Genomic DNA, 26,918 nt, shown 5'->3' with positions numbered 1-26,918 from the left:
GTAATTCTGTTACGCGGCAACGCAGACATGAAGCCCTTTTCCGGCGTTTCTACCATGCATACAGTGGCGCGCTGCGCTCGGTTCCTTGCAACGCCAACCAGATGACGCTCGCGTCCGCGAATCCGCGGCCCAGGCAAGAGGCCGCGTTTCTATACCAGGAAGCTCGACTGCTCACCGGCAGTGTTTCCCGAAAACACTACGGTTACATAGCTGCAGTTGCCGGGAAACCTGAGAAGCAGTCAGGGATCTTTGAATTCCGTCTCGTTCCACTGTTAAAGGGAAAGCTTTAAGCGTCCTCCAATTCTTTTTATTCGATAACGCCGAAACAGTTTCGCAGGAAGTCTGCCTTCGAGATTTCAAAGAAAACATAATAAAGGGCTTCATTAAAATGTGCGCCATCATATAGTTGACGTCAGAGCACACACTCGTCTTCCCCATAGCTTCAGCCAGCCGCGCGGCAGTTGACTATGGCGTAACCGAGTTAGCACGGGCGCACGTACTCAATTCTTTTTCTGCGATTCAAGAGTGCGTTTCGACGCGTGATGGTACGTTCACACTAGCGAGAGAAAAAAAAAAACACGCAAGCGGCATGCCGCTGGCGGCACAACGCGCCAGCAGTGGCACGGCCACACTTGCGAGAGTCTTTGTCGCTGCGGCAAGCGAGCGATTCGCCATTAGCTGGAATCCCTGCGGATAGCATCAGTGACGCTAAGAGATGGGCGCATACTTTCTTGTGGCGTCTGTCCACGCGAATAAATCGGCCGCTCCTCACTGGTCTCGCCGATCGGCAATGAGCGGTATGCCGCGAAAGAAATTGCTCCAAGGCCCATTAACTCAGTGGCAGGAAAAGGTTGCCGCTCGGCTGTTCTTGCGGCACGCTTTCAAGGGCCTGCAATATGTCGGCGCGTTTTTCCCGCTAGTGTAAACGAGCTTAACAAGTTCTCTCAACTATAATCGCGACACAAGTCCATATTCAAATGAAACTAAATAAGAATGGGGTTTTACGTGCCAAAACCACGATATCCTGATGAGGCGCACCGTAGCGGGGCCTTCCCGATTAATTTCGACCACCTGGGGTTCTTTAACGTGCACCCGATGCACGGTACACGGGCGTTTTCGCATTTCGCCCCCATCGAAACGCGGGCGCCGCGGCCGGGATTCCATCCCGCGCCTTCGGGCTTAGCAGCGCCACACCACAGCCACTTACGCCGCCGAGGCGAGCTTCGAACTGCACACGCTAGCCCTCGGGTGCTGCACGGTTGTTCCACCGCGAAAGCAACGCCTACGTATTCTCGCAAGAAGCACACGCATCGTAAAAATGGTGCGGTAACTAAGCAAAAAAGAAAAGAAAGAAAAAAGCTACATGGTACTCGCATAAGAGAGCGGCTGAAGGTATTTGCGATCGTGGTTGCGAAGTTACGGTATGTACGTAAAGAAGCACGATCACATCAGGTGTCTTGTTACAACTATGCAGCACGATTTCGCAACCATCATGAAGATCCAGCTAGGCTATGCGCAACTCTTTATGGGCGTCTTGCGTTGAAGTTTGAGGTATAGTAGCGGCGCCTGATGGCGGCGCGCGAAACGTTATCTGGGTAGTACCAGCTTGGGTAGTATCCAGTCCTGGCTGTGGCGAAGCACGTTTCTAGCCCGAGTTTTGCGTCGATTCGCACTTTCTTCTGCCCTGTTGCGAGTGCGAAAAGGCTCGTCACTTCTCACAGACCACGCCGACCACGCTGCGAGCTAGCCGCAGCCAAGAAAACGAACTCTCCGTGGAACGTAATGCTGGAAGCAGAAGGAATCGGCGACGCCGATCCGGAGAGACCTAGCTCAGCCTCGAAAAAGCGCCACCGTCGTTGCGTCGTGGGCTGCCATGAACAAGAAGGCCTGAATCCCAGCATCAGACTCCACCGTTTTCCTTCAAGGCCTCACGAAGCGAAGCGTCGGGCGCGCTGAATAGCTGCAGTTCGTCGCGCTGGGTAAGCGAAACCTCGCGCCATGCCGACTGCTTCGCCTGTCTTGAAGCTTGCTTGATTATCTGCGTTCTAAAGTTCGGTCTTTTGCACCTACAATCCCGACGGCGGACCGACATAGCACCAGGCATGGCCGGTGATTCATGATTCGAGACCCGGCCACAGTGACAACTAACAATTCGACCGGTTCAAAGTGGTCAAGTGACCAGATTCGGTGACGATTCACTACGCCACAACGAGCAGCACGTGCAGGTTGGAGAGTTAAATGTGCTCATCCTTGACCTCAAGCCAGCACGTTGAGGCAGTGCAGCAAGGTAGTATTGATTGCAGCACATCGATGTTCGAGCGCTGTCATTAAAAGCTACATCAAGCGAGCAGCGCACGAGCTCGCGCTGCAGCGCGATTCGCACGTACGTTACTGCGAGCTCATATGCATTGCATCAGTTATTTACCATACTAAAGGGACAGATGGCCGCTACTACAGGGGAGGCATAACTACTTGTCTAGCGGCAGGCAGTCAACAAAGATAGCAGGAGGCCCGCCGTTTCGCGGCATGTCGAAAGACCGCTGCCGTCGCGGCGCGTACGATCGTGCGCTCGAGCAGTTCCGTACACATGATGTCTACTTATCGCTGCTGTGAATTCATTTATAGCAAGCATTTCCTCGCCTTTGTGCGCCTGAATCCAGCGGCGTGCAAACGTTACCTGAAGTTCAACTTCGTACGCGACTCGCCTCCACTTGCGATTGAAACCGCGCTAAAACTTCGCCGCTTATTTCTTGAACGCCGTACACGTATTTGGCGTTGCATAATTTCTTGCCTTTACGCAGCGTGCCATCCCTGAAAAAATCTTCGGCGCCCGATATTCGCTGCAAGCCGTGGTATAACATAACCGAAAGTGGCTGGTCCATATTGTAAACGTGCTTTCCGAAGCAGACGACCGGGCTTGGTACTACCCAGTTCAGGACAGAGGGCGCTTTTTAGCACCATTTTCGCAGCGCCCCCTGGGCAATGCAAGAGCCCCATTGGATTTGCGGAAGCAAGTTCGGGTCCCTCTGTGGCAAGGTGCCGCTGACATACGCGTTTGGGTTGAATCTGTGAGATATATGTTATCTCAGTGGCATATGTGGCATATGTTATCTATTTACGATTTATTTTTATTTATTTATATTTTTTCATTGTAATTAGACAGCCCCGCTATATAGTAGACGGCATCGCGATTACTTTCAAACTACTAAACAGCTGAACTGTTTCACTTCCCCATTGATCATCCTTCATTTATTTAACAAATTATGTTTGTGGAGAAGCCGGTGACGCATGTGTTTGTTGCCAACACTTCGAATCGACGATCAATCAGTCAGTGAATCGCCGCTTCAAGTTCATGTTGGTGAACTTGCGGTGGCAAGGTGAAGATAATACGCGCCTCTCTGTTGGTTGAGGCGCGGTGTCGTGGCGCCACCTAGCATGCACTCGGCGAATGACGGCTGGAGTCAGATTTTTGTGTGCACCTTGAAATCTTTTACCAGTTCTTTTTTTTTCGGAGGGGGTGTAAAGATTGTAGACATGGCAAGTGGTTTGGTAGACATGGCAAGGCGTTTCAGACAAGATGGCATGAACCAGTGCAAGCTTCATCTTGCTATCTCGAGTAAAATTTTGTGGGATTAGACATCTTGGTGGTGCACATGATACACATGAAGCTTCAAACAAAATTCTTCCTGAAACATTGCAACATTTCAAACAAACATTACAAATACCATGTTGTAACTTGCTATCGCAAGAAACAAATGCGTACGCTGCTGTTAGCTTGGTGAGATGCATTGCGGGAAAGCTAGTTTCGCAATTAATGAAAGGGCTCTGTCGTGGATATATTTGGCTTCGATCCGTATTACACTGGTCTTACGTGTAGCTCCTACTGATTTCAACTCAATCTTCAGGAAATTCGTCTGTCTTTTTACTGTTGTCTCTGCTACGGTTGCAACTCGACGCTTCCGGTAATCCTCTCTTCTTGGTCGTAAGCTGCTTCGCTTCCAAATTGGGAAACGCATCCGAGACTGCCTCCTAACTGGGCCTCAGTCATTAGAAGCAGGACGCGTCTCTCGACTATTGCGCCCCGACTTTGGGTGACTCCGGGGATCTGACACACGCTCACTACGCGGAGAACACGAAGAAAAGAAATGTCAGGACGCCAACGCTCATTAGGAGACAGCTGAATTCGTGAATTAACAGTGTACGCAGGCGGGGCTTTCGCTGAAAGCAAAATTATTAACCAAGGAGTGCCTCAGGGCTCGATTTTAGGTCCACTATTATTTTCCATTTATATAAATGATTTACCTGACTGCCTTAATTATACCCTACCTATATTATACGCCGACGACACGACTGTTGCCCTCTCTGATAAATCATTACTTTCGCTAACTTTGAAACTAAACAGTGATCTTTCGAAAATTACTGAATGGTGTAATGCCAATTTTCTAGTTATAAACCCTACGAAAACGCAATTCATGTTATTTAAGTCTCCACAGAGACATTTACCTTGCTCTCCGACCATAACTCTGAATGGGCATGACATTCCTGCCTCCACTTGTGTTTCTTTCCTCGGCATCAAATTAGATCCCCACCTTAAGTTTACTAACCACATTGCACACATCAAACATAAAACAGCATTTGGCATTAGAGCACTACTCAAATCACGTGCATTTTTTCCCAAAGAAGCATTATTATCGTTATACTTCGCTTTAATTCATAGTCATATCATTTATGGTATCACTTCTTGGGGTAATACTTATCATTGTCATCTTTCCTCTATTCAGCACATTCAAAATCAGGCTATCCGCATTATAACACGAAGCCATCTTTTCTCTAACGCCTCTTCACAACTACGTACAAACCGCATTCTTCAAGTTACTGATTTGTTTAACTATCATTTAGCGATATTATTTTTCAAATTACTAACTCAACAACTTTCTTACAACTTTGTTAGTTCTGATCTCCTTTTTAATCCCAATAACACAAGGTTTGCAGCACAAGGAAATTTCTTGTTGCCTTTATGTCATACTAATTACGGAAAGATGGCTTCCTCTTTTTGCGCGCTTAAACTTTGGAACAGTCTTCCATATTCCATTAAGTTGTCAACTACCTTGTACTCTTTCAAATATGAACTGAAGAATTATTTGCTGTCTGATTAATTTTATACAATGTTAATTTGCTATTTAGAAGCTGTGGAATTACCATTGATTGTGCATCTTTCCTTTTCCTTTTGTTTTTTATGAGTTCGTCACTCAGTTTCTTGGTTATATTTTGCTTATTTCATTATTTGTTTCTCTGCTCTGTATTCCGCTTAATTTTTTTTGTATAACTTCTGATCCAAGGGTACCGGTGCAGTCTCTGACTTTGGGACCCTTGTCTGTATACCATATTTTGTAACAAATTGTTATGAACGAATAATAAACTGAAACTGAAACTGAAACTGACTGTGTTCCTTAGCTCAGAGCCTGTCTCCAGTTCTGCTTTCATTCCTTCTTCTTCTACGCCGTTCTCTCTACCAGCCTTCCATCTCGATGTGCACTGTGTCGCAAGAAATCCGTGCAGCGTCTTACAGACAAAGTGTGCCTTCAGCTAATCAGCGGGTAGGCATCGACAAACGTTGAGGCCAAGCATCATGCTTTAATGGGTGCCAAACAGAACACGCATGGCAAGGATACGGACAACAGCGCTAGTCGTAGCTGTAAGGTTTTATCGAAACAACACAGATCTGTAGCTCTGAACAGTCCTCACGCATGTTCAAAAGACCCAGACACTGAATGACGGAGGGAGAGTGGATAGCAGCACGATCCTCTTTCCAAAAGGATCCATCTCCTAGGTGGACGAAGCCACGGACGAGCACCTAACACAGTTATACCACTTCTTGAAGATATGGCAAACTTCCGTAAGTTCTTGGGCACCCTTTTTCCTGTGCTGAAACAAGATTTTTGTCTTGTCAAATGACTGCAAGCACAACTCGTACAATCATTGGCCGGGCGACTTATGACCGTGTTGGCATTGAGAGCGGGTTCCCTCAACCTAATTGCTTATGCCCCTACACCTCTGCCCCACGCAACAATGGCCACCCAAAAAAAGTATATATATATATATATATATATATATATATATATATATATATATATATATATATATATATATATAGAATACACACTTACATAGGAAAGGTATAGCGAAAGGTAGAGCGAAAGCTTTATCAGCTGGTGTTGTGCTTGTTCTGCTTGTCTTTTGGCCTAGTTTGTCGCAAATAAAAAGGACACATGATACTAGCCAGAAGGAGACTCACCGCTAACATCATTTTGTAAGGCAGCGTAAGACTTAATAAATGATACGCAAAAGCAACTAGGACACAAGCAAAGAACGACAAGGATTGTGTCCTTGTGAAGCTTGTGTCCTCCCTTGCTTTTTCGCGCATCACTTATAATGAATCTGTTCCGACTTGCCCAACTTGCAGTAGTTCTGTAGAGTGCAGGACACATAGGGTTTATACTCCCTAAAGCGTAACGGCATCATGACAGTGCTCAAACTTCATATCGCGCTGACATATTAAGGACAGTTCGAAATGTTAGCATCATGTAGGTGTAAATGTATATGGGCGTAGTGCACTCGCACCGGCCGTGGTGGCGTAGTCGCTTTGGTATTGCGTTGCTAAGCCCGAGGGCGCGAAATCAAATCGCAGCGGCAGCGGACGCATTTCCGACGGGGGCGAAATGCCACAACAGCCGTCTACCGTGCGTTGGGCGCACGTCAAAGAACCCCAGTTTGCCATAATTATCTCGCATTCCCTCGGTGCACGGCGTAGCTCGTAAGCAGGAGAAACCTTGCACGCGTAATGCGAAGACGCATTACGCGTGCAGAGCATCGCACGCAGAGCATCGCACGCGTAATGCAAAGATGTGGGATCGTTCCCCACCTCTGGCAAGTTGTTTTTTCATCCACTTTCATTGCCATTAATTTAACATTTCTTTAATTCAATTAGTAAGTACAAGTAATTTCCCCTGTGTTTTCCTTGGTATCTTTGTTGGCTTCTCATGATATCATAAGCATACCGTGGTTTTTGGCCCGTAAACCACCAGATTTGTTTTTACGGTGCGCTTGCGCTGTAGCGAGTATCTCCAAGGTCCTCTTTTTCTTGAGCATTTGATTACCTGCATAAATAAGACGGCGCGAATCTGTTTGTTTATGTGAATTACATGAAGAAGTGATCATTACTTGCGCGACAAGTCGCTATGTCTAGGTGGCCACTTAAAAGGAGTCACTAGTTACCTATTTTATATTCGCCTTACGACACATTCCCAGCTCGAATTTGAAGTTGAGCAGTAATACAGTCATGTATATTTATTGTAAACCATCAGGCCTATAGTGCCGTTTTCCAGATGCGCGTCTGCAAAATCTGCTTAAAGCTGGATTGGCGTTCCAGTTAACGTCGTCCCGACCTTCTTGACGCCCGCTTCTGAAGAAGAACGGCAGATTGGGCGAGTTGGTGGTTTTCCATAATGTTTAAATACAGCGCTGAAAACGTTCACCGTGCAACAGAATGGAAGATGGGACACGTCTGGTAACTTGCTAAACGGAGCTGTGTGGTGCAGCGCGAAGCGGGACAGCGGACACAGAACAACGAGAAGCAACACCTTTATATGCTAAATGGGATGCTAATGTATTTCGGCGCGCATTTTAACGCCGATTATATATATATATATATATATATATATATATATAGACATTTCGGCTGGGGGGGCGGCTAGCCGAAACGTTAGTAAACAAGACCTTTCGTGCGTATCGCCTTCTCTTCCCTTGCGTATCGTGCCGAAGCCATGGAGCTTCATACTCACCAACCGTTAACCTATTTATTTATTTATTTATTTATTTATTTATTTATTTATTTATTTATTTATTTATTTATTTATTTATTCCGGAGACTGTCCCGTTCCGAAAGGAACAGTAGATGGCTGTGCACTTATCGATCTCGCACTGGCTACTCGTTTGCTGGCGAGAATGCCACTTCTCTCTATCTCGCTTCACGACTTAAGGGCTACATGAATACATCGGCTACCATATCGCATCTTCTTGGTTATTATACCAAACGCGCGTTCGCGTTATTCGTGGGTTCGCTAGCAAGTGCCAGAAAGTCGACAGCAAAATGCGCTGGGAACATCCATAGCGCTAAGAAAAGAAAAGGAAAAAGACATAGGACCGACAACACACAGCGCCGTGTGTTGTCCTTTTCTATGTCTGTCCCTATCTTTTTAGTGCTATTGAGGTTCCAAGTATGGCACACAAGCTAGCCCGAATCAACGCCTTGAACGAAAGGTATTTACGTGAAAACCGCGACACAGACGCGATCTTTTCAGCCGTCGACTGCGGCTTCACCTTTCGAGCTTCTGCACGGAATAATTCGAAGCTGCCACGTGCACACTCATGGGGGAGGGTGCAGCCCTCACTCGGACTCGAGAAACAAGAAAATCTTTCCGGATCTTGTGCTGGTGGCTCCTTCTTTTCTTCTTTTTTCCTTAATTTTCTAACTTATTTCTTCCTCTCGCGAACCTAGTTCTCCGAAGACAACTCGCGAAAGAATGGGGAAATTTAATTTGTCGGCTAGCGTCGGGCGCGCCCGTTTCCACTCCGGATTGAGAAGGGGAGGGGCGGTTTTCATCAGAGCACGCAGCGCGCTCTAATGTACTGTAAATTAGCTTCCTTCACTCGCGTGCCTGAAGTTTGTCTGGGCAAGTTCTTTACGAGCTGTTTAAACACGGATCTTTCGAACAACTCTTGCGCGCACACCCTCCGAATAAAGTCCGAACTTATGTCAGGACATTACCACTACGCGCGTTCGTTTAATTTAACTCGCCGTGATAATGTGAGCAAAGCACTTTTGCTCATTCGTTGATGTGTTTTTGTTTTTTATTTAATTTTTATTTTTTTCTGAAGCATTGCGTAATACCGTGTTTTTGACCTCTGGCTGAAGGATGGGTCGAGAGATAAAGCCTTGCCGAGGGCTGATGAACAGAACCCTGATGAATTCGCTGAAGTGGGAGCGAGGGGGAGGGGGATGGGCGGTTTTTGCGCCGATATTTTTGTATGTAGGCACATCTGCATGCATTCCCACTTAGAGGTTAATTACCTCGCGTCTTCATACCCGCAGCCGCACTGTGATAAACGCGGTAATAGAAAGCTTCGAACTATTACGATGACATTCGCTTCTCCAATGTCTCGGCACACGGATATATATATATATATATATATATATATGTATATATGTGTGTGTATGTATGTATGTATGTATGTACATGTGCGCACTTTCTTCAGCGCGCACTGTCGGCCACCTGTCGAGCGAGAAATACAATCCTCAAGCAGCAGCCTCCGTCATTGGAGCGTCTACTCTTGACGTCACGAACGCATTACCCTCAATTATGAGCGGTAACATTGCGCTGGCACCCCCTCTAATCATTCACCTGCCCGCCGAGGGCTTTCGTAAGAGCGCCGCTTCAATTCTGACAGCATTGCATCGATGCAATGCTCCGCGTACTCGCTCGTCGGTCATGTGTGCTAGGCGGGAACGATGACGTCAGAGCCGAAACGCCCGTTTGAAAAGTTCACCAGGTTCAGCAGCACGTCGGTGCAGATTACCGTGCATCAAACGTGATCCGCCGTGCAAAGTTGCGATATTTCACTCCGTATTAGATGACACCAGGTAATCGGAATGCTTCCTACTTAAACGAATGAGAGTGCCACGATGCCTTGCGTAACGGAATACATAATCTATTTTATGTGCTCTTGCAGCTTATTCGCACTAGAAAGAATTCCCCACCCTATTTTCGGCTCTGAATATACGTGAAAGACTATCGTGTCTTGAGCTACTGCGTGTGCTCGGTCCGTGGACTAGCCCTGAATGTGGCTCCCACGCAACGAACGCTGTTTTGACATTCCTTGGAGGCACTGGTCTTAATGGTACACTTTAATGAGCTTGTACGTTGCATGTTGCGGCGTGTTGTCTGTACGTTGTGTGTATGTGACGTGCACTTTGCGTGTCATTTGATCTGCGATCCTACCGCTGAAGACTTACATTTAAGCATGTCGACAAGCAAACTTCTCCATGATACAATAAAGGCCCTAAACAATTCTACCTACTCATTTCTCTTCAATTAATAAATGAAAAGACGGCTTCAAAAAGCTGCGGCAAGATCAGTCGTAGATAAAGTGCTGCGTATTTTTTTTTCGATGACACAGCATATCTCCTGCGAAGAGAAGGCAATTTCACCCTCCCGAATCACTAGAACCATTTATTTGTATGATCTAGTGCCATCGGGCTGTAAATATAAAAAAAAACATCCCAGTATCCATCCCAGTATCCATTCCCTCCTTAGCCGGCTGGTCGCCGGTTTCGACATCGAAGCTCGAAGTTCGAACAAGATGCAACCCTGTCATGCTAAGTAGGAATTTGTGCCCACACCTACAATGAGAGCTCTTCGGAAATATGTTTTTTGCCATGAAGTTGAATCTTACAAATCTATAACCTGTCATCTTCTGTGTATATAGGAAAAGCAACAAGCAGCAGAAGTAACCCGAAACTCTCATTTCCCTTCTGCGTTTCTTCTTAATTTACTGCATCCGTAGGAATCCTGGGCGCCCCAAAAAAATCGTCTTGCTTAAGAGTCCAGGAAACCTGGTCTTATTAACCCAAACTCCATCTCTGTTTCTGTTTGCGCCATCTCAGGTGGAGACAGCCATCCAGCAGACGGGCTTCAAGCGGGTTAAACGCGGCTACACGGAGCTCAAGCTGGGGCCTGAAAACCTGAGGCTTCAACGAGAGCCCACGGACCCTTACTTCCCGTACCAGTGGTACTTGGTAAGCGGCAGACTCCTCGTTCTCAACTTATCAGTTGTTTTTTCTTTTATTTCTTACGTTGGTCTGTCCGGTAATCGTAGTTCAGAACGCACACGAAAACGCGTGCACCAATAGATAAAAACCGTGCATTGATAATAGTAGTGCCTTGTCTGACCAGATGCTGTGTTACCAAATAAAATGTGGCGAGACCCCATATACAGCATTCGTTAAGTAGCGCTCAGGCGGAACAACTGGCAACTTTTCCAAGGCTAAGTCCACCTGCAGCAAGCAACATTCATTTCATCCGACTTCCATCACACTTTATTTTCAATGAGCAATGCTGTAGCTTATTTCAATAATTTGTACCTGCCTTTTGTTCAATCCCGCTCTTCCTCTCACCTTCCTCTCGCATTTCCTCAACCTGAACAGATAATTCTGTTTTGTTATTTCAAACAAAAAAAAAGGTTTCATTAAATGAGCCGGGCTATCTTTGTATGTGAAAACTGGACATTACACGCGAATTTATGTATTAAGACTGAAGCCGCTCTTACGGTAGTATTATTATGGCAGGCATTTTCTTTTCGGGCGTTCGTTGACTTTCAAATTTCCCCACTTCTTGCACAGTCTCTGCGTCTTTTCCGCATAAATGGTAATATTGCAAAAAAGCACGCTTTACAGGTGCGAATGGAAGCAGCGTTGCAGAGCTACTTTCAAGAACAAAGAAATGGAGAAAGCTGACCGCGAGAAGACGCGCTCAAATATGAAGGTTCAAATTTCTGAGTGTGCTTTGCAGACTGACTTAACAATTTCAGTTTTGTTTAGTTTCCCACTTTTTCGCAGGAGTCTCTACAAGAACTTTCCTGGCAAGTTCGTGTTGACGGCATAAACCAATATCGCTAATTGTACTCTTGGTTGCCTAAACACCCAAACGCGTCCTAAGAAATAGGCTTTCTGGTTGTTTCAGGTTGAGAAGAAAAGAAAAAGTAAAACGGACGACGCTGTAATGGAGTCGCTAAAACGTTTGTAATCAATTAAGTTCGTCTCAGAGGGAATGTTATCTAAACAAGACTTCGATACGATTTCAGCACTCAAGAATAACGTGGCTATTACACTCTGTAAAGACAACCTAATATTTATCTCAAATCTCAGAAGCGATATAAAAGCGATAGCCCATATCGTGGTTCTGGCGCGTAAAACCTCAGAATTAAACCAGCCCTTGCGGCGGTGGCATATGCATGGGGTTAAACATAAAATAGTTTCTTTACATTCCTTTGGGGTCACGTTATGGTAGCGGTCACAATTAATCCGTAGCCGAGTTCTACATTACTGTTGTCTAGATTACTGATTACTCATGTCTAGATTACTGTTGCGCCACTTATCCCGTACCGCACCAATTGCAGCTGCTGCGTACAAGATTGCAGTGCAGATTCTTGCTCCTTTCCGCGCCTTTTCTGTCTCTCTGATTTTTTTTGGTCATTAGATATATGATACACAAAATATATGTTTGGCATAAGTGGGGATATATGCCAATATGCCAATAGGTCAATATGAACGAAGTAGACAGGACGCCAGCCCTGTTCCTATGGTTGTTGTTTATCAAATGATAAGATCCTGGCAAAATGAGTTCCCGAAAGTGTTCCGTCCACTTTTTTTCATCCAGTCCTTGTGCACCGCCGATTTACCAGACACGCAATACCCTTCAGACAAGATGGCGAGAACAAGCGAAGACACTAGCTGTACCATCAATACAAAGCCAGTTGAGCGATTATCTCGGAAGCACATATGACGCACTTCAGACTTGAGGCGTGACGAACTGATACACACTAAAAACCAAATTCTGAAGCAAGGAAGCCTTCACTGTGCTTAGGCAACCTTACGTCAATCGCGAAAGTTTATTTGCTCAGACACCCTTTATGAAGGCCTCTTTTCTCTCTTGGGCTTCATTATCCTAAGGCAGACCCTTTCTTAAGCTACCTTCATGCGTTCTTTGCCTGCTCCTGGCAGTGTAGGAGTGCTTCACCTCAATACGTAGCCCTGGGTAGAGCACTTCACCTAAGCGCAAGGCAGCTGATTTTCGTTTGCGTCGGCGCGCTGTCTCCCAATGCTGGTTGGCGGTGATACTCGAGCCCGGCGTGAAGGAAGGAAGCGTGTTTCATAAAACAGGGTAGCTATTGTAGCAGGGCAGTTCGTTTATGGTAGCTTTTGAACATTGTAGAATTCGCCATGTGGTTGGCTCTGATTGCCCCACTCAGCTGCTCCGGCTTTTCCGATTGGCCCAGCACACCAAGGTGGCCGAGTTCCACAGCATGGCGGAATATCTCAGCGTCCACAACACCAGCTGCTCCGACGCTGGCATGCCGATTTCGTGCCTTTTTTTTCTATCGCTCTCATTTATTAAAGCGAAAGCCTTAGGTGTCTATGTTGGCGCTGCCCTTGGCGAAAGTGCGCCGGGACGAAAAATGGTCGACGCCGCAAAGAGTAAGAACACTTCAACAAATGCTCAGATTGGGGTCACACTTCTCAGGGAGGTTCCTGTAAACAATGTAAATAAGTGGCTGTGAAAAGAAAATTTGGTACATTTCGGTTTGGGTGGGTATCGAACCCGGGGGCTTGCGGTGTGTGAGACGAGCCCGCTTCCCTGAAGTCACGGCTACTCCAGTGTTCCGGCTTACTACAGTTGTGCCTAGTGCGTGCCTGATTGCACACGTCACGTGGCAGCCATCTCGCTGACTAGTTCGTGAGTGCATCATTGGGCGGCGCACGTGACGGTGTGGAGGAGGCGGCGCCACGTAACGAGTGCATAAAGTGAGTGTGTCGATGACCTTTGAGGCCTTCAAATAATAATAATAATCATCATCATCAGCCTGGTTACGCCCACTGCAAGGCAAGGGCCTCTCCCATACTTCTCCATCTACCCCGGTCATGTACTAATTGTGGCGATGTTGTCCCTGCAAACTCCTTAATCTCATCCGCCCACCTAACTTTCTGCCGCCCCCTGCGACGCTTCCTTCCCTTGGAATCCAGTCCGTAACCCTTAATGACCATCGGTTATCTTCCCTCCTCGTTACATGTCCTGCCCATGCCCATTTCTTTTTCTTGATTTCAACTAAGATGTCATTAACTCGCGTTTGTTCCCTCACCCAATCTGCTTTTTTCTTATCCCTTAACGTTACACCCATCATTCTTCTTTCCATAGCTCGTTGCGTCGTGCTCAATTTAAGTACAACCCTTTTCGTAAGCCTCCAGGTTTGTGCCCCGTAGGTGAGTACTACAAATGGTATAATGCTTTTGCATTCCCTCACGTAAGCAGTCTTAAATGTCTGCCATATTTTAAGTTTAGTAATTCCTGTCACGCCAGGTGTTGTTGCGCAGAAAAGCGGGCGCACGCGCTCTGCGCATTGACGTCACAGTCGGAGCGGCGGCGGCTGTCGGCGACGAGCGATGGAGGAGCGTGCACTCTCTTGCAGCTCGCGAGGACGCCCGCGCGAGTGCGCCACTGTGGACGAAGCACGCGCAGCTGCGCCTTAGTGAGGAGGTGGCCTCACGTGTGCTTCCCGTTGCGGCTCGTTATGTCTTGCGAGAAGTCTAGTCCCGAGTGCATGGCTTAACGCATTACCAATGTGTCTTGCAAAGAAGTCGAACCCCGATTGTATAACTTTAATTTCATGCATTACCAAATGTGCAGCAGTCTTTCGCCTTCTTGTGTTACAAGAGTGCAACACCTGCCGAACTTATTTATTTAGGAGGATATTACAGATCGTCTTAGGGAACACGGCTAAAGGCAGACATTTGCGCGGCTTTTGCCTTAACCTGAACATTTGCCTTCGCGTGACCACGTCAAGTTATCGCATTGTTTGTGGCGGTTTTCCACATAAACAAAATTAAAATAAAGTGTTCATTCTTTTGAACATTTAGCTTGGGTGCAAAAAAAATGTGTTTTATTAATGTCATTTTTTTCTTTTTAATGACTAAAGGCGTTCGTATGTGATTTACCACAGGTCCCCTCGGATCCGTATGCGTGGCAACGGTTCCTTACCTTACGAAAGTGCTTCTTTGGTGAGAACGGGCAAAAGGAGCTTTCAGAGTGCGGCTCTTTCCTATGTCAATACTTCGCGGTAAGGAGACATGAAGGGCTCCTCACGTAAGGTTAGGAAATGGTCCAAGGAAAAGAAATTCTCAGAATTTGGGCCTATGTATGACTTGCTTCCGCGAGTAAGAGATGTAAGTGGCATACAAATGATGGAGGGGGAGGTGGGGAGGGGCGACGAACACAGTGACGGCAGTGAATGACAGCGAACAAGCTCCGTTAAGAGCGAAGTAAATAGCTCTGACGAGGCGGTCGACGGATAAAAGCGCCACCTCCGAGTCTCTGCACATCTCCCCTCATTCACTGCATCGACTGACTGAGCGCATATTTGGCTGAATGCTAATAAGGGCTGGCGTCACGATGCCGAAGATGTACGTGCGCATCGAAAAAAAAAGTTGTTCTTGAAAATATGGCGGATTTCGCTGTGAGATCCTGCCGCTGTCGCAGTAAATGGAATTGCTGAAATTTGTTCTTGTTTTCATTTCTCGTTTTTGATTTCTTCTCTACAATTGCGACCATTGTATTTATTTATTTATTTATTTATTTATTTATTTATTTATTTATTTATTTTTACCCCAACCTGAATGCCTCGCTTCACACTTTAATTTAAATATCGTGTCGTTCGGACTTGTTACTCGGCGTCAACTCTTCATATACAAGGCTGCTCTGTGATATTTGTTTCATTTTCAAAGGAGAAGGAACATTTTATTACGCACCTGGCTATTGCTTTATTCGCATGATGTATTTAAACTTTAAACTTGAAGTTCGCGTGAGAAAGAAATACTGAAGGACACTTAAATCTTAGTTTTTCTCTGTCAGATGTTAAAAAAACGAAAGCACAAATGAAAAATGAATGTCTTTAATAAATGTTGGTGTTACTTGCGTACTGTGTTGTTTAAGATGACGCATCTGACGTGTTAATATGTAACAAGCACTTATGCTGAACAATTGCTTTCATTCAGCACTTCTCTGAGCAAAATGTGCGGTTCGACATTACGTCCTTTTGGGTGTTCCTTTTCATATGGCTCAGGGGCAGTACATCGCCTTTTTGCCTTACAAGACATCTGCCAACAAAACTATCTAAGTTAATTATTATTCCGTATGTTATATTTGTGGCTTAACTGCTAAAGCGTAGCAAGTTCGGATACTACAGAGAGTTCGCTACCCCTAAAATTGTAGCTAGAAACAACCAAAAAAGTAAGTGCGAGAGCAATATAAATAAAACATATCTTATAAAAATATTTCGCAATCGCTAAGAATGAAGGTAACGCACTACATACTTTGACCATTATATATCGTCCGTAGTGCAGTCAGCGCATGACCTGTCACAAACATGAGTGGTTTCTACTCATGCTGAAATAGTTCCGTGCAGAAAATTTGTGCATAAGAAGTCACTAACGCTAATAAATTATTGTGATAATTAACTGAGGTAAAAAAACAAAGAAAATCAAACCAGAGCACGCAAAATGCATTCTAAACATCGGTGACGATGTCTGCAGATCTTTTCTAACACGTAGTCGCAGAAGAAAAAAAATCATTCCTGTTGCTTTTTTTTTCTTCAACTCTTCACAGCGAAGGCAAGAATTATGTGCTATAAGCAGACAAACCGCCAACTACAGCCGTAAGCTCTTATGGGTCCGTTCCCTATTGGAAAAATTCCGCATGCCCCATATTCCCCATATCCACAATCTTATGGGATGTTATGAAATCCTGTGTGGAGGCCTGTATGTTTTCGAAGTAATTCATATGATCATATAGGATTATGGTACAGGGAATATGAGTATTTTCCAACACAGTTGTGTAACCCCTTGTGTCTTCGTCTGAGTCTTCATATCTGTCTCTCGCAACGATGTACGGGCATTGTTTACTCCGCAATGTTCATGGAATTTCGCAAGAACTCTCAAAATTGGTAATTCTAAGCCTCTAAGCGGCTTTGGTACACTGTTTACTTTTTAAGGTCTCCGGTAATTTTCCGGCTTTGGGAAGTCGAACGCTTTTTTAACGGTTTCCCGGGCAAAACTTCCAGCTTTTTGCCTGTTCCGTGTACCTGACGCGGCCAGTTCTTTTGCTAGTCTTCCTACAATACAGCCGTTTGTGAAAAACATGCTTTTTTGGAAAGACAACGTGTACAGTATATTCAAATTCCATTAAATTGCACTGCCTGTTGTATAAAGTGGGGTTGGAAATTGCAATAAAAGTTGTGCTATATCGTGTATATTGTGTTCACGAATTCTTCTTTTTTTAACTTTCCCGCAGCACATGTACGGTGCCTGTATATGAAATGAGCTGCGAAAGTTTGCATCAGCTTCTACGTTTACAGCCGGGTCGCACCAGCAGCCCGGAGCACACTTGTTTGAGACATGCATTCACTTCGTGCTGACACGCACTATTGTGGAATGTTATGTCGCAAAACGACTTTGTAAATGGTTCTAGCGGAACTATGACTTGGTCTTTTGCAGTTGGCTTTAAACAATGCGATAATATCGCGTTTACAATGATCGTAACCTAGCGCGAACGCAATGCAATTACACACACGATGTGAGCCAACACAACATTAAATGGTGTTCACTAGTGAGCACTGACAACTATCAGGTTCACGAAGAATACTGCAGTGTACATGCTAGAGCATATTTCTAGCAGTCAGCCTCAGAATTAGATATGACTCCCAGGCCGGGCACTGGTACAAAGTCGTTACTGAGGCGTTGATAACGTGACATTACCACTGTTATTAAACCAACTGTGAACACCAGAACAAGAGATCTGCTGAAACTTTGCCAAACATGTTTTTATACATACTGTCTACGACACCACTATAGTAAGCATATGTGGCCCAGACAAATATGATGCAGAGCAAACCGGCTTTGAATGGAGAACCTACTAAATTTATATTTACACTGGCTTTCTCATATGCAACCACCGTACAAGTGTGGCGTCAAAGATAACATGAGAACTTCCCAACAAGTTTCAACTCATCTTTAGTTAAATTTTCGACACCAATCAACACATTTGGTGCGATAAAATACATGACTTTCAATACATCCCTCAATATATAGTTGTTTTTCAATTGTAAACAACTTCTCAAGTTAACATAGCCCAATTGTATTCAAGGTAAAAGTAATAACCCAATATTCAACGCTTGCTAATGAAGGTCCCAACAACGGTGCTCTCAATTGTTTATATATATATATATATATATATATATATATATATATATATATATATATATATATATATATATATATATATATATATATATATATATGTGTATGTATGTATGTATGTATGTATGTATGTATGTATGTATGTATGTGTGCGTACGTGCTCTCTCATTTTCTCAATTTCAGTGCATTTCTGATTCTTTTTTTTTCTGCCATCCACGTAGCGAACCCATTAGCTCCCCGAAACCGTCTTCTCTTCCCCTCGCGTCGTTCGCAAAACACGTAGAGAAACGACCCGCGAATGCTGCGCCGGGAACTCGCTGCAACGTAAGCATCGATAACGCTACACGAGCCGCCTCCTTCCTCTCGAACCTCTGCGGCTTTACTGCAATGACATTCGACTGCTGACGTTAAGCCGCTTACGGGAACTACGTTGTTGCCGCACCAGCAAATGGACTCGCATCATCTTTATTTTTGCCGACGTTGCACCCTTCTGCGCCCACCATTTGCCCCACAACGCTTCCCTCCATACCACAGAGGGTCCGCCAGTTGGTTCCCCGCTGCTCCCTAATAAAGCCATTCCCAGTTGAGCCACTTTTCTGGCGTTGCTCTGCGGGTGTCCTTCCATCTGCCCCCTACGCGACTCGGGTATACTGCTTAGGTAAAAGCGTGCAGTAGTATGGAAACTGTAGCTATACGGTCGGCAGAATCTCCTATAAGAACCACCCTTGCACACTCACAAGTAATAGTATTTTATGGCGTTAAGGCAGTTTTCACAAAAGCATAAGTTTTGTTGTAGAAATACTGCGTTTTCGTTAAAGCTAAGCACCGAGTCTGTACTAAATATCCTGCGCACAAGGATAAAGACGAAAAGAGCATGCCGTTGCAAAACACATGCGTGTCGTTCAATTAAATGTCAGCCGAAAATCACTTAAATACTACTAAGTGCACATAAAAACACACAAAAAAAATTATAATGATTTTTGCAGGGGCAGACACGAGGCCAGTGTTGTGTTTCAGGTAGAGTTTTTATTTATTTAGGGCGGGAATAGACAGACGTGTGTGAAAGCAAAGCGAAGGAGATGGAAGGAAAGGCAGGAAGGTTAGCTAAACTTCGTGCAATTGGCTACCCTACGAGTGTGGAGGGAGAGTCAAAGAGAGAGAGAGAGAAAAGAATTCAAATAAAACATTTTTGCAGAAACCATCGAAGATAACTGTCAACGTCAATGACAGCTCTCTTGTGTAATCTGCTGCGTAACCCCTGCCATTCGTGAATCACCAAACCTTATAGGCACATCAGCAGACGCACGATGTGGCTATCACACTGCCAACCACCATGCCGAATGATACAATCACACAGTATATCTTGTTGTAATCACCGAACACCACTTGAAATCCCGTAGCAACTCCCACTATTCGTGGTATCCTGGCTGCGATTGACGTAGAGCTGTCCGACAATAATACGGTGCTCGCAGCTGGCACTCACCCTCCTCACCGCCTCCTCCTCTAGCGCGTGACGTCACTTGCGCACGTACGAACCTTGCTCTCCTCCTCCTGTGCATATTTGCTTTCTCTCTACGCTAGGCCAGACAGCAGCCCGCAGCAAGTTAACATGCGCAGCGGCCAAACAGCACATACTAGTGGCCCAAGCTGCATCCGTTGAGGAAAGGGCACGTACCCTGCATGTGACCTAAGTTGCCTACTCATCAAGACATCATTCTGAGAGACCGGCTTACGTTCATGCAAAGTGTGTCAAGTGGCTAAAGTAAGCTATCACTTTGACATACTGAGGAACCAAGGGCAACTATATGGACTTCAAGCGTTGTAAACGTTGTCTTCGTTTTTTTTTTTGCGCATTATATTTACCATTTGGTACCATATATATCAGGCCAATAGGTCACACAGCCTGCAGGGTCATGGTTACTTACGTACAGTTAACGGCTACGCGGGCTATGACAAGAACAGATTGACTACCCTTTAAAGAACGTGGGCAAGTTGGCTGACCATATACTAAAGAAAATTAGGTGCCAAAATTACAGCCGCGCAGAAAAAAAGGAGCCGAAGGGTAGAGCTAGCCGGTGATAATTTATTTGGCTGCGTGTCCCCTGTTACGACTTTGCACCGCTGCACCACTATTACGACTTTGTGGTCCCGTAGCGCTCGTCACCCGTTTCGTGACAGAGCGTTGGTAGCGAAGACTCCGAGCCAGGCGTCGATGAGAATAACAAAAGGGACTTTATACTCTATATACAGGTCATTATACAGGACATGAAGGGATCGGGACTGGGGCCGAGAGCTCACAGCAAACGCGACTGTTCCCGCACGGCAACGTCCGGCGAAAACGCGTGACACATCTCGCTCCAGTCGAGAGCGGCACTGGCTCCCGGTGGGTCGGCGGATCCGGTTTTTCAGGCGGCGCGCCTCCGCTTATAAGCCCCCAAAACCATTGTCACCCAAACGGCCCAATACAAAGCGAGCACTCGACGGTCGTCCGAGAGGTCCAACCAGCGACCGCGCGGGCCACCTGGTTCAATTGTGGCGGGCGCGGTGACCTTCAGGCAAGGGCCGGAGGTCACCTAGTGGATGTCTACGGCGCCGGGCTGTCTGGCACTTGGCGACACGTCCGAACAAGTTGCTCGCCGATGCTTCTCCCGCAGGACACCGCTGCCTGACGGCTCAGCATCTTGACTCTTCAAGGGAGAATTTGGGCGCTCGAAGGATACTTTTGCATCTTGCAGATTCGGAATCCGGGCTGGTGGTAATGGCACAACAGCATCCCCGCCCTCAGATAAGGCGCCGGGAAGACGAGCTGCCTCCACGTGGCTCGGATGCCAGGCGCGCACGTTCGCCAGGCTCGTCCAAGTTCACGTCCAGTGTCGGGACGCTAGGTAACTTCACGTGCCCAGGTCCGACTTGCCAGGACAGGAGCTCTGCTCACCGCGTTGTCGCCAAGACACCTCGACCAGCTCCGCTCGGGTCGTTCCTAAGCCCTTGCTTCTCGCCACTGGTCCCGGTTGGTCGTTCTGCAGCTTGCAAAACCGACCGGCAAAAGGCAACACCCAACACGAACAAGTGCCCTCTGTCTCCCGTCAAACACCAGACAAGGCTATAATCCAAATCAACCTAACTGAATTGCTATCCCCCTTTTTGCTCCCGCTGCAACAAGAGGCAGGTGTACGATCTAGTACACAAGGCTCAAACAACCAGTTTTCAACTTAACAACACACCGAAATATCAGAAATAATTAATAATCAACAATAATAATGACAAATAGAATGATCCCCTTGAAATCACTTGGACCGAAAACATACTACTGAGGAAGCAAATGAGGTCGTTCATTTTTCCCGGCGATATTTTCGCGGAATCTGAAGCTGCTTATACTTGCGACCCTGCTTATCCGTGTAGCGGCGGTACAATAAGCCAGATTCCTTGCAAAATGAAGCCCTCTTTTTTTTCACTCCCCGTTTGGCGCTCTTCCTCAGATCGGCTATTGAACACTCTTCCTGTTGCTCGCGAATCCGAGTTTCTCTTTCAACTGCAGCCTGCTCCTGCCGGCTGGCGGAAACCGGAGCGAGTGTGGAGCCCGCGTCGCCTAATTGCGGCGTCGCGTCTATATCGCGGCTAGCACTGCACGCGTCACTCCCACTCACTTCCAGGACCCGCTCGCCTAGGCCAGCCTCCGAGCTCTGCCTCTCACGTGACTGCTTGCCACTCAAGTTACCGTGATCAGTCCGTGTGCCGCACCGCCTTTCGCTCACCGACGCAAAGTCAAGTTCCCTCGACAGCGGGAGCGCTTTGGATCGCGTGAGCGCCATGTACGCCACGTCGGCAAAGAATGATTTGCCCTGATCCTTCAGCAGCTGCTCCGAGCTATTTGAGAAGAGGTAGGAAAAGTGCTCCGGGAGGGCGGCTGACACAGCGGCTTCGGTGTTAAGTTTCCCAAACTCTCCTTCAATGGTAACCGTTGCGATCGGTAAACAGACACTCTCCTCCTCGGCCACTTGCCGTATCCTAGCACACTCTCCCGTAAAATCACTCGAGGAGACGAAAGACGGGTGAACAACGTCCATAGTTGCTGCAGAGTCCCGAAGTGCACGGCACTTCTTACCGTTTATCTTAATTTCCTGCACATAGGGCTCCAATAGACGTATGTTTTTGTGAGTTTCCTGTATTGTTGCAAAAGCAATTCTCTCTGGGCAGCTTGCAGCGATGTGCCCTTGCTTTTTGCAATTGTAGCAGGTTAACGGTTTCCGTTTTTCAAAAGAACGCGTCGTATCGTTTCGCTGTTTCGGACCATCGTCATCATTCTGAGATGCATTCTGTCCTTCCCTTACAGTTTCTTTGGGAAGGGACTCGTCTTCCCGAAACTCGCGACGCGTGATTTGCTTCCGTTCGTCGGGCTTCCCGGAAAACCCATCTCTCCTATCTGCTTTTTCTACGCGCACTGCCTTGCTGTGCAAGCTGCGGCGGGTGTAATACTCTTCCGCTAACTCTGCTGCCTTGTTTAGCTTAACCTCCTTTAGCCTATCTTGCAGCCAGAGCCTGACATCCTCATCAATGCAACGGTAAAACTGCTCCAACGCGATGCATTCGACGATTTTGTCGCGGTCGTCGTAAACCTCTTCGCCCTTCAGCCATTCCACCAGGTCGGCTTTTAGACGAAACGCGAAGTCAACATTCGACTCCTTGCCCTTTTTTGCATACCGGAACCTCTGCCGGAAAGCTTAGGGCGACAATTTGTACTTCCGCAGTAGCGCTTCCTTCACATCACTGTAGCTTTCAAACGCCTCTTTCGATAAGCAAGTTATTACGTCTGATGCCTCCCCAGGAAGCAAGGCTAACAGATTCTGTGCCCAGAGGGATCGCTCAATGCTATTCCGTTCGCACACGTGCTCAAATTTCACGAGGTATTTGGCCATATCCTCTCCGACGACAAAGGGTGGAAGTTGATCGCGTATTCTTGGAACGTTAGAAGTTAGACTAGGCGCCGGCGAGCTATTTCGGGTCTCCAACTCTTTCATTTTAAGCTCGTGCTCGCGACGTTCCCTCTCTGCCTGCCACTCCCGATGTTCCTTTTCTGCCTGCCACTCCCGACGTTCCTTTTCTTTCCTTTCCTCCTCGCAACGTTCCTTCTCCCTCTTTTCCTCTTCGCGACGTTCCTTTTCTTTCCTTTCCTCCCTTTCCCGACGTTCATTGATATCCGCCCAGGCCTCTGCGGCTTCCTCAGCCGTTACGTCCCCAGTCCTCATGACCTCAAGGATCGCATTCTTTCTTTTAGTTGAGCCCAACTCAATGCCCAACTCCTCACAAATTTGGAGAAGTTCCTTGACCTTGTACTTCTCCATCGTTCACACTGTCCTCCTGCTGTTTGCTCTTTTTGAATATACCTGCCGTACGCTACTATAATGCTACTAGTAAGACATATGCAAGTATTTCACACACTGCCCTGTTTACCCCCTCAGCATCCCCTGGTTTTCAAAACACTCTAACTAGGCTTGAAACACACAAGGTTAACACAATGCAACACCAAATCCTTCCCTGAGCTACTATAACCTGTGTCAGAGAAAGTCTGGTGTTTGAGGTAAACTTCAGGCACTCACCGCGCCGAGGTAGCTGATGCCGGTCAATCCCGTAGCTGCCATCCACTGTTACGACTTTGCACCGCTGCACCACTATTACGACTTTGTGGTCCCGTAGCGCTCGTCACCCGTTTCGTGACAGAGCGTTGGTAGCGAAGACTCCGAGCCAGGCGTCGATGAGAATAACAAAAGGGACTTTATACACTATATACAGGTCATTATACAGGACATGAAGGGATCGGCACTGGGGCCGAGAGCTCACAGCAAACGCGACTGTTCCCGCACGGCAACGTCCGGCGAAAACGCGTGACACATCTCGCTCCAGTCGAGAGCGGCACTGGCTCCCGGTGGGTCGGCGGATCCGGTTTTTCAGGCGGCGCGCCTCCGCCTATAAGCCCCCAAAACCATTGTCACCCAAACGGCCCAATACAAAGCGAGCACTCGACGGTCGTCCGAGAGGTCCAACCAGCGACCGCGCGGGCCACCTGGTTCAATTGTGGCGGGCGCGGTGACCTTCAGGCAAGGGCCGGAGGTCACCTAGTGGATGTCTACGGCGCCGGGCTGTCTGGCACTTGGCGACACGTCCGATCAAGTTGCTCGCCGATGCTTCTCCCGCAGGACACCGCTGCCTGACGGCTCAGCATCTTGACTCTTCAAGGGAGAATTTGGGCGCTCGAAGGATACTTTTGCATCTTGCAGATTCGGAATCCGGGCTGGTGGTAATGGCACAACACCCCGTACCCTAGACTTCCTGCGAGCATGGAAGGACAAAAAAAAGAATCGTTAAAGCCTAGCCACTCGCGCCCGCGAGCTCCCGTACATAGCTACGATCACCGGATATTGTTGCTAGTGAAATCAAAGACCAACTTCACAGCAGTTTAACGCCGGCGCATACGAACCCCCCCCCATGCTGAACTCTTGCTAAAAACAAAAAAAAACGAAAAGAAACGAAGGGGGAGGCCGGCCCTTGCACTATATCGGCAGACTGCGCTGGTGAGCTTTACCTAAGGGCACTCGTAAAGGCCCGGCTACCGAATCCCTGGAACTTGGAACCAAGTTAGCATTGCAGCTTGGGCTTGTTGGTTTTCCATCCTCGTGTTAACAGCGCAAAACGTAGAAGGGACATGAGACGAGAAGACGACACCACAAGCGCTGACTTCAAGCCGAATTCACAAAGCTCTTCGTTCGTAAGAAGCGTTTGTCGCTGGCATGAAGGAAGAAAAACAAATAGAAGGCAGCGTCACCATATAGAACTAAAGCCAGAAAAAAGTAGGCCCAACACGTGATCAATTCACGGTAAGTTTGAACTTGTTCCACCGCCGCGCTATGCCCGCACTCATTGCAGGCTCTTCCGAAAAGGCAACGGTTGCGATTGCAAACGGGACAATGAAAGCACACGTTGCAAAACGACCGAAGTTTCCCGAGCATATCGGGAGAAAATGTGCGCAGAGTGGTTGGCAAAACACTCGCGAACATGAGCGCGTCGATTAAAACCTACCGAGAGCTAAACTCTTTGGGCGGAGTCCACCTAACGCAGGGTCACGTGTTGGACCGACTTTCTTAAGAGGAAGAAAAGCAAACGATCCCGGCTTCGCGGAGAGATGGCTTGCGAAGGCTGCCTGCGTGACGCAATGCTCCGCCTCCTAGTTTATTTCTTTCCTCGGTGATCAGCGGTCAGTGGTTTCCGCTAACTATACGTCGGATAGTACTGCAGGCCGGTGCTTGGTCTTGCAAATCTTTCTCTGGCACAATATATGCTTTCAAAATACGTGTGAAAAGGATTGACCGATGCGCATGCGCTGACCAGTCGTGATTTTCAACGTGTACGCGTCAGCTTTGTAAATTGCGCGAATGCTTCGCCAGTAGTTGTAGTTCTAAGTTCCGTGTTACTGCACAATACTATTCTGACGGCACGTACGTCCCTCGTCACTCCGCCGTCTGCCATCCTCTTCACAAGCACACACGCGCACACGTACTATTCTTTCGTTTTTCTTTGCACGCGACTCTGCCGGCAAACACGCTTTTCGTTCCTAGCTCCCTTCCCATATGATTGCCGTTGTCATATGATTGCACCGCGTCGGCCGAGCGAGTCGGGAGTATGTGGCGTGCCTTCCTTTTTTTCTTTTTCTCCTTTTCTTTCCTTCTTTCTTTCTTTCTTTCTTTCTTTCTTTCTTTCTTTCTTTCTGTGTTCCTCCTGCGGCGGCGTCCCAGCTCATTTATTACTAGGCCGATATGAAGAAGCCAGTCGGCGGCTAACCACGTTTTTCGCCCATTGAGAGACGATCCTCGCTGGCTTAGCCGATGGACGTCAGTCGTTGCCTGGCAATTGGGAACGTTCCGGCTTCGTCCGCTGCAGCCTATGCTGTTTTTCTGCGTGTCTTAGTACACTTGCATCTTTCTTTCTTTCTTTCTTTCTTTTCTGTCTGTCCGTCTATTTATTTATTTATTTATTTATTTATTTATTTATTTATTTATTTATTTGTCAATCCCCAGATGCTGCTGTTCTGACAGTACTGGGCTGCTAAGAGAAGCATTTCCTGCGTTAGAACGTCAACACTGCGTCAACATCACCGAATGGATGGATGGATGAATGGATGGGTGGATGGATGGATGGATGTTATGAGCGTCCTTTTTGGAACGGGGTGGTGGGTTGCGCCACCAAGCTCTTGCCTGCCTAATGTCCTACCTAGGTTAAACAATAAAAAGAAGAAAAAAATACACTATGAACTACCACAACCAAATTTTCTGATCCCCTATTGCAAACTGTTCTTTTGTACGTCTCCGTTTTTTGTCGTTTCCCTACTTTTCTTCCCCCAATCCTCCAATCGCCTCTTACTAAGGCCTATTGCAGACATGTTTACTTTTTCACTGCTCTCGCTGAACCCAAGGACTTCAAGGAGGCCAGTGGTGCTCCAAATCAACCATTAGGTAGACGTTTTCACATTCTAATATAACATGCTCCATATTTTCCCTAGCTTTACCGCAGCAAGCACATGCTTCTTGTTTCGTCTTATATCTCGCTTTGTAGGTGCGTGTTCTAAAACATCCCGATCTCGTTTCGAAAACTAATGAGCTTCCCTTTAAGTTATCATAAATGGTTTCTTTCCTGATTTCGTTTTTCCCTCTTAAGTAGTTACTCATGGCAGGTTTCTTTTCCATTGCCGCCACCCATGAGATTATTTCGGCCTCTCTGACTTTCCGCTTGACGTTCTTTGTTGCTGTGTTGCCCACCCTACAGGCCGCATACTTGCTGGTAAGCT

General features: G+C 46.9%; 1 protein-coding gene across 1 annotated transcript in view; it reads left to right on the top strand.

The window, feature by feature from the left end:
* Positions 1-26,918, top strand: part of LOC140214432 (neuroendocrine convertase 2-like) — a 247,389-nt gene that overhangs the window by 150,917 nt on the left and 69,554 nt on the right. Inside the window, exon 3 of the mRNA XM_072285794.1 lies at positions 10,724-10,855. Within this exon, the coding sequence (XP_072141895.1) occupies positions 10,724-10,855 (132 nt within the window). The remainder of the gene's footprint in view (positions 1-10,723; positions 10,856-26,918) is intronic.

The sequence above is a fragment of the Dermacentor andersoni genome, unplaced genomic scaffold (assembly GCF_023375885.2).
Source record: "Dermacentor andersoni unplaced genomic scaffold, qqDerAnde1_hic_scaffold ctg00000044.1, whole genome shotgun sequence".
NCBI classification, from domain to species: Eukaryota; Metazoa; Arthropoda; class Arachnida; order Ixodida; family Ixodidae; genus Dermacentor; species Dermacentor andersoni.
Note: the sequence above shows the minus strand (reverse complement) of the source record. Positions and strands in the feature narration are given on the sequence as shown.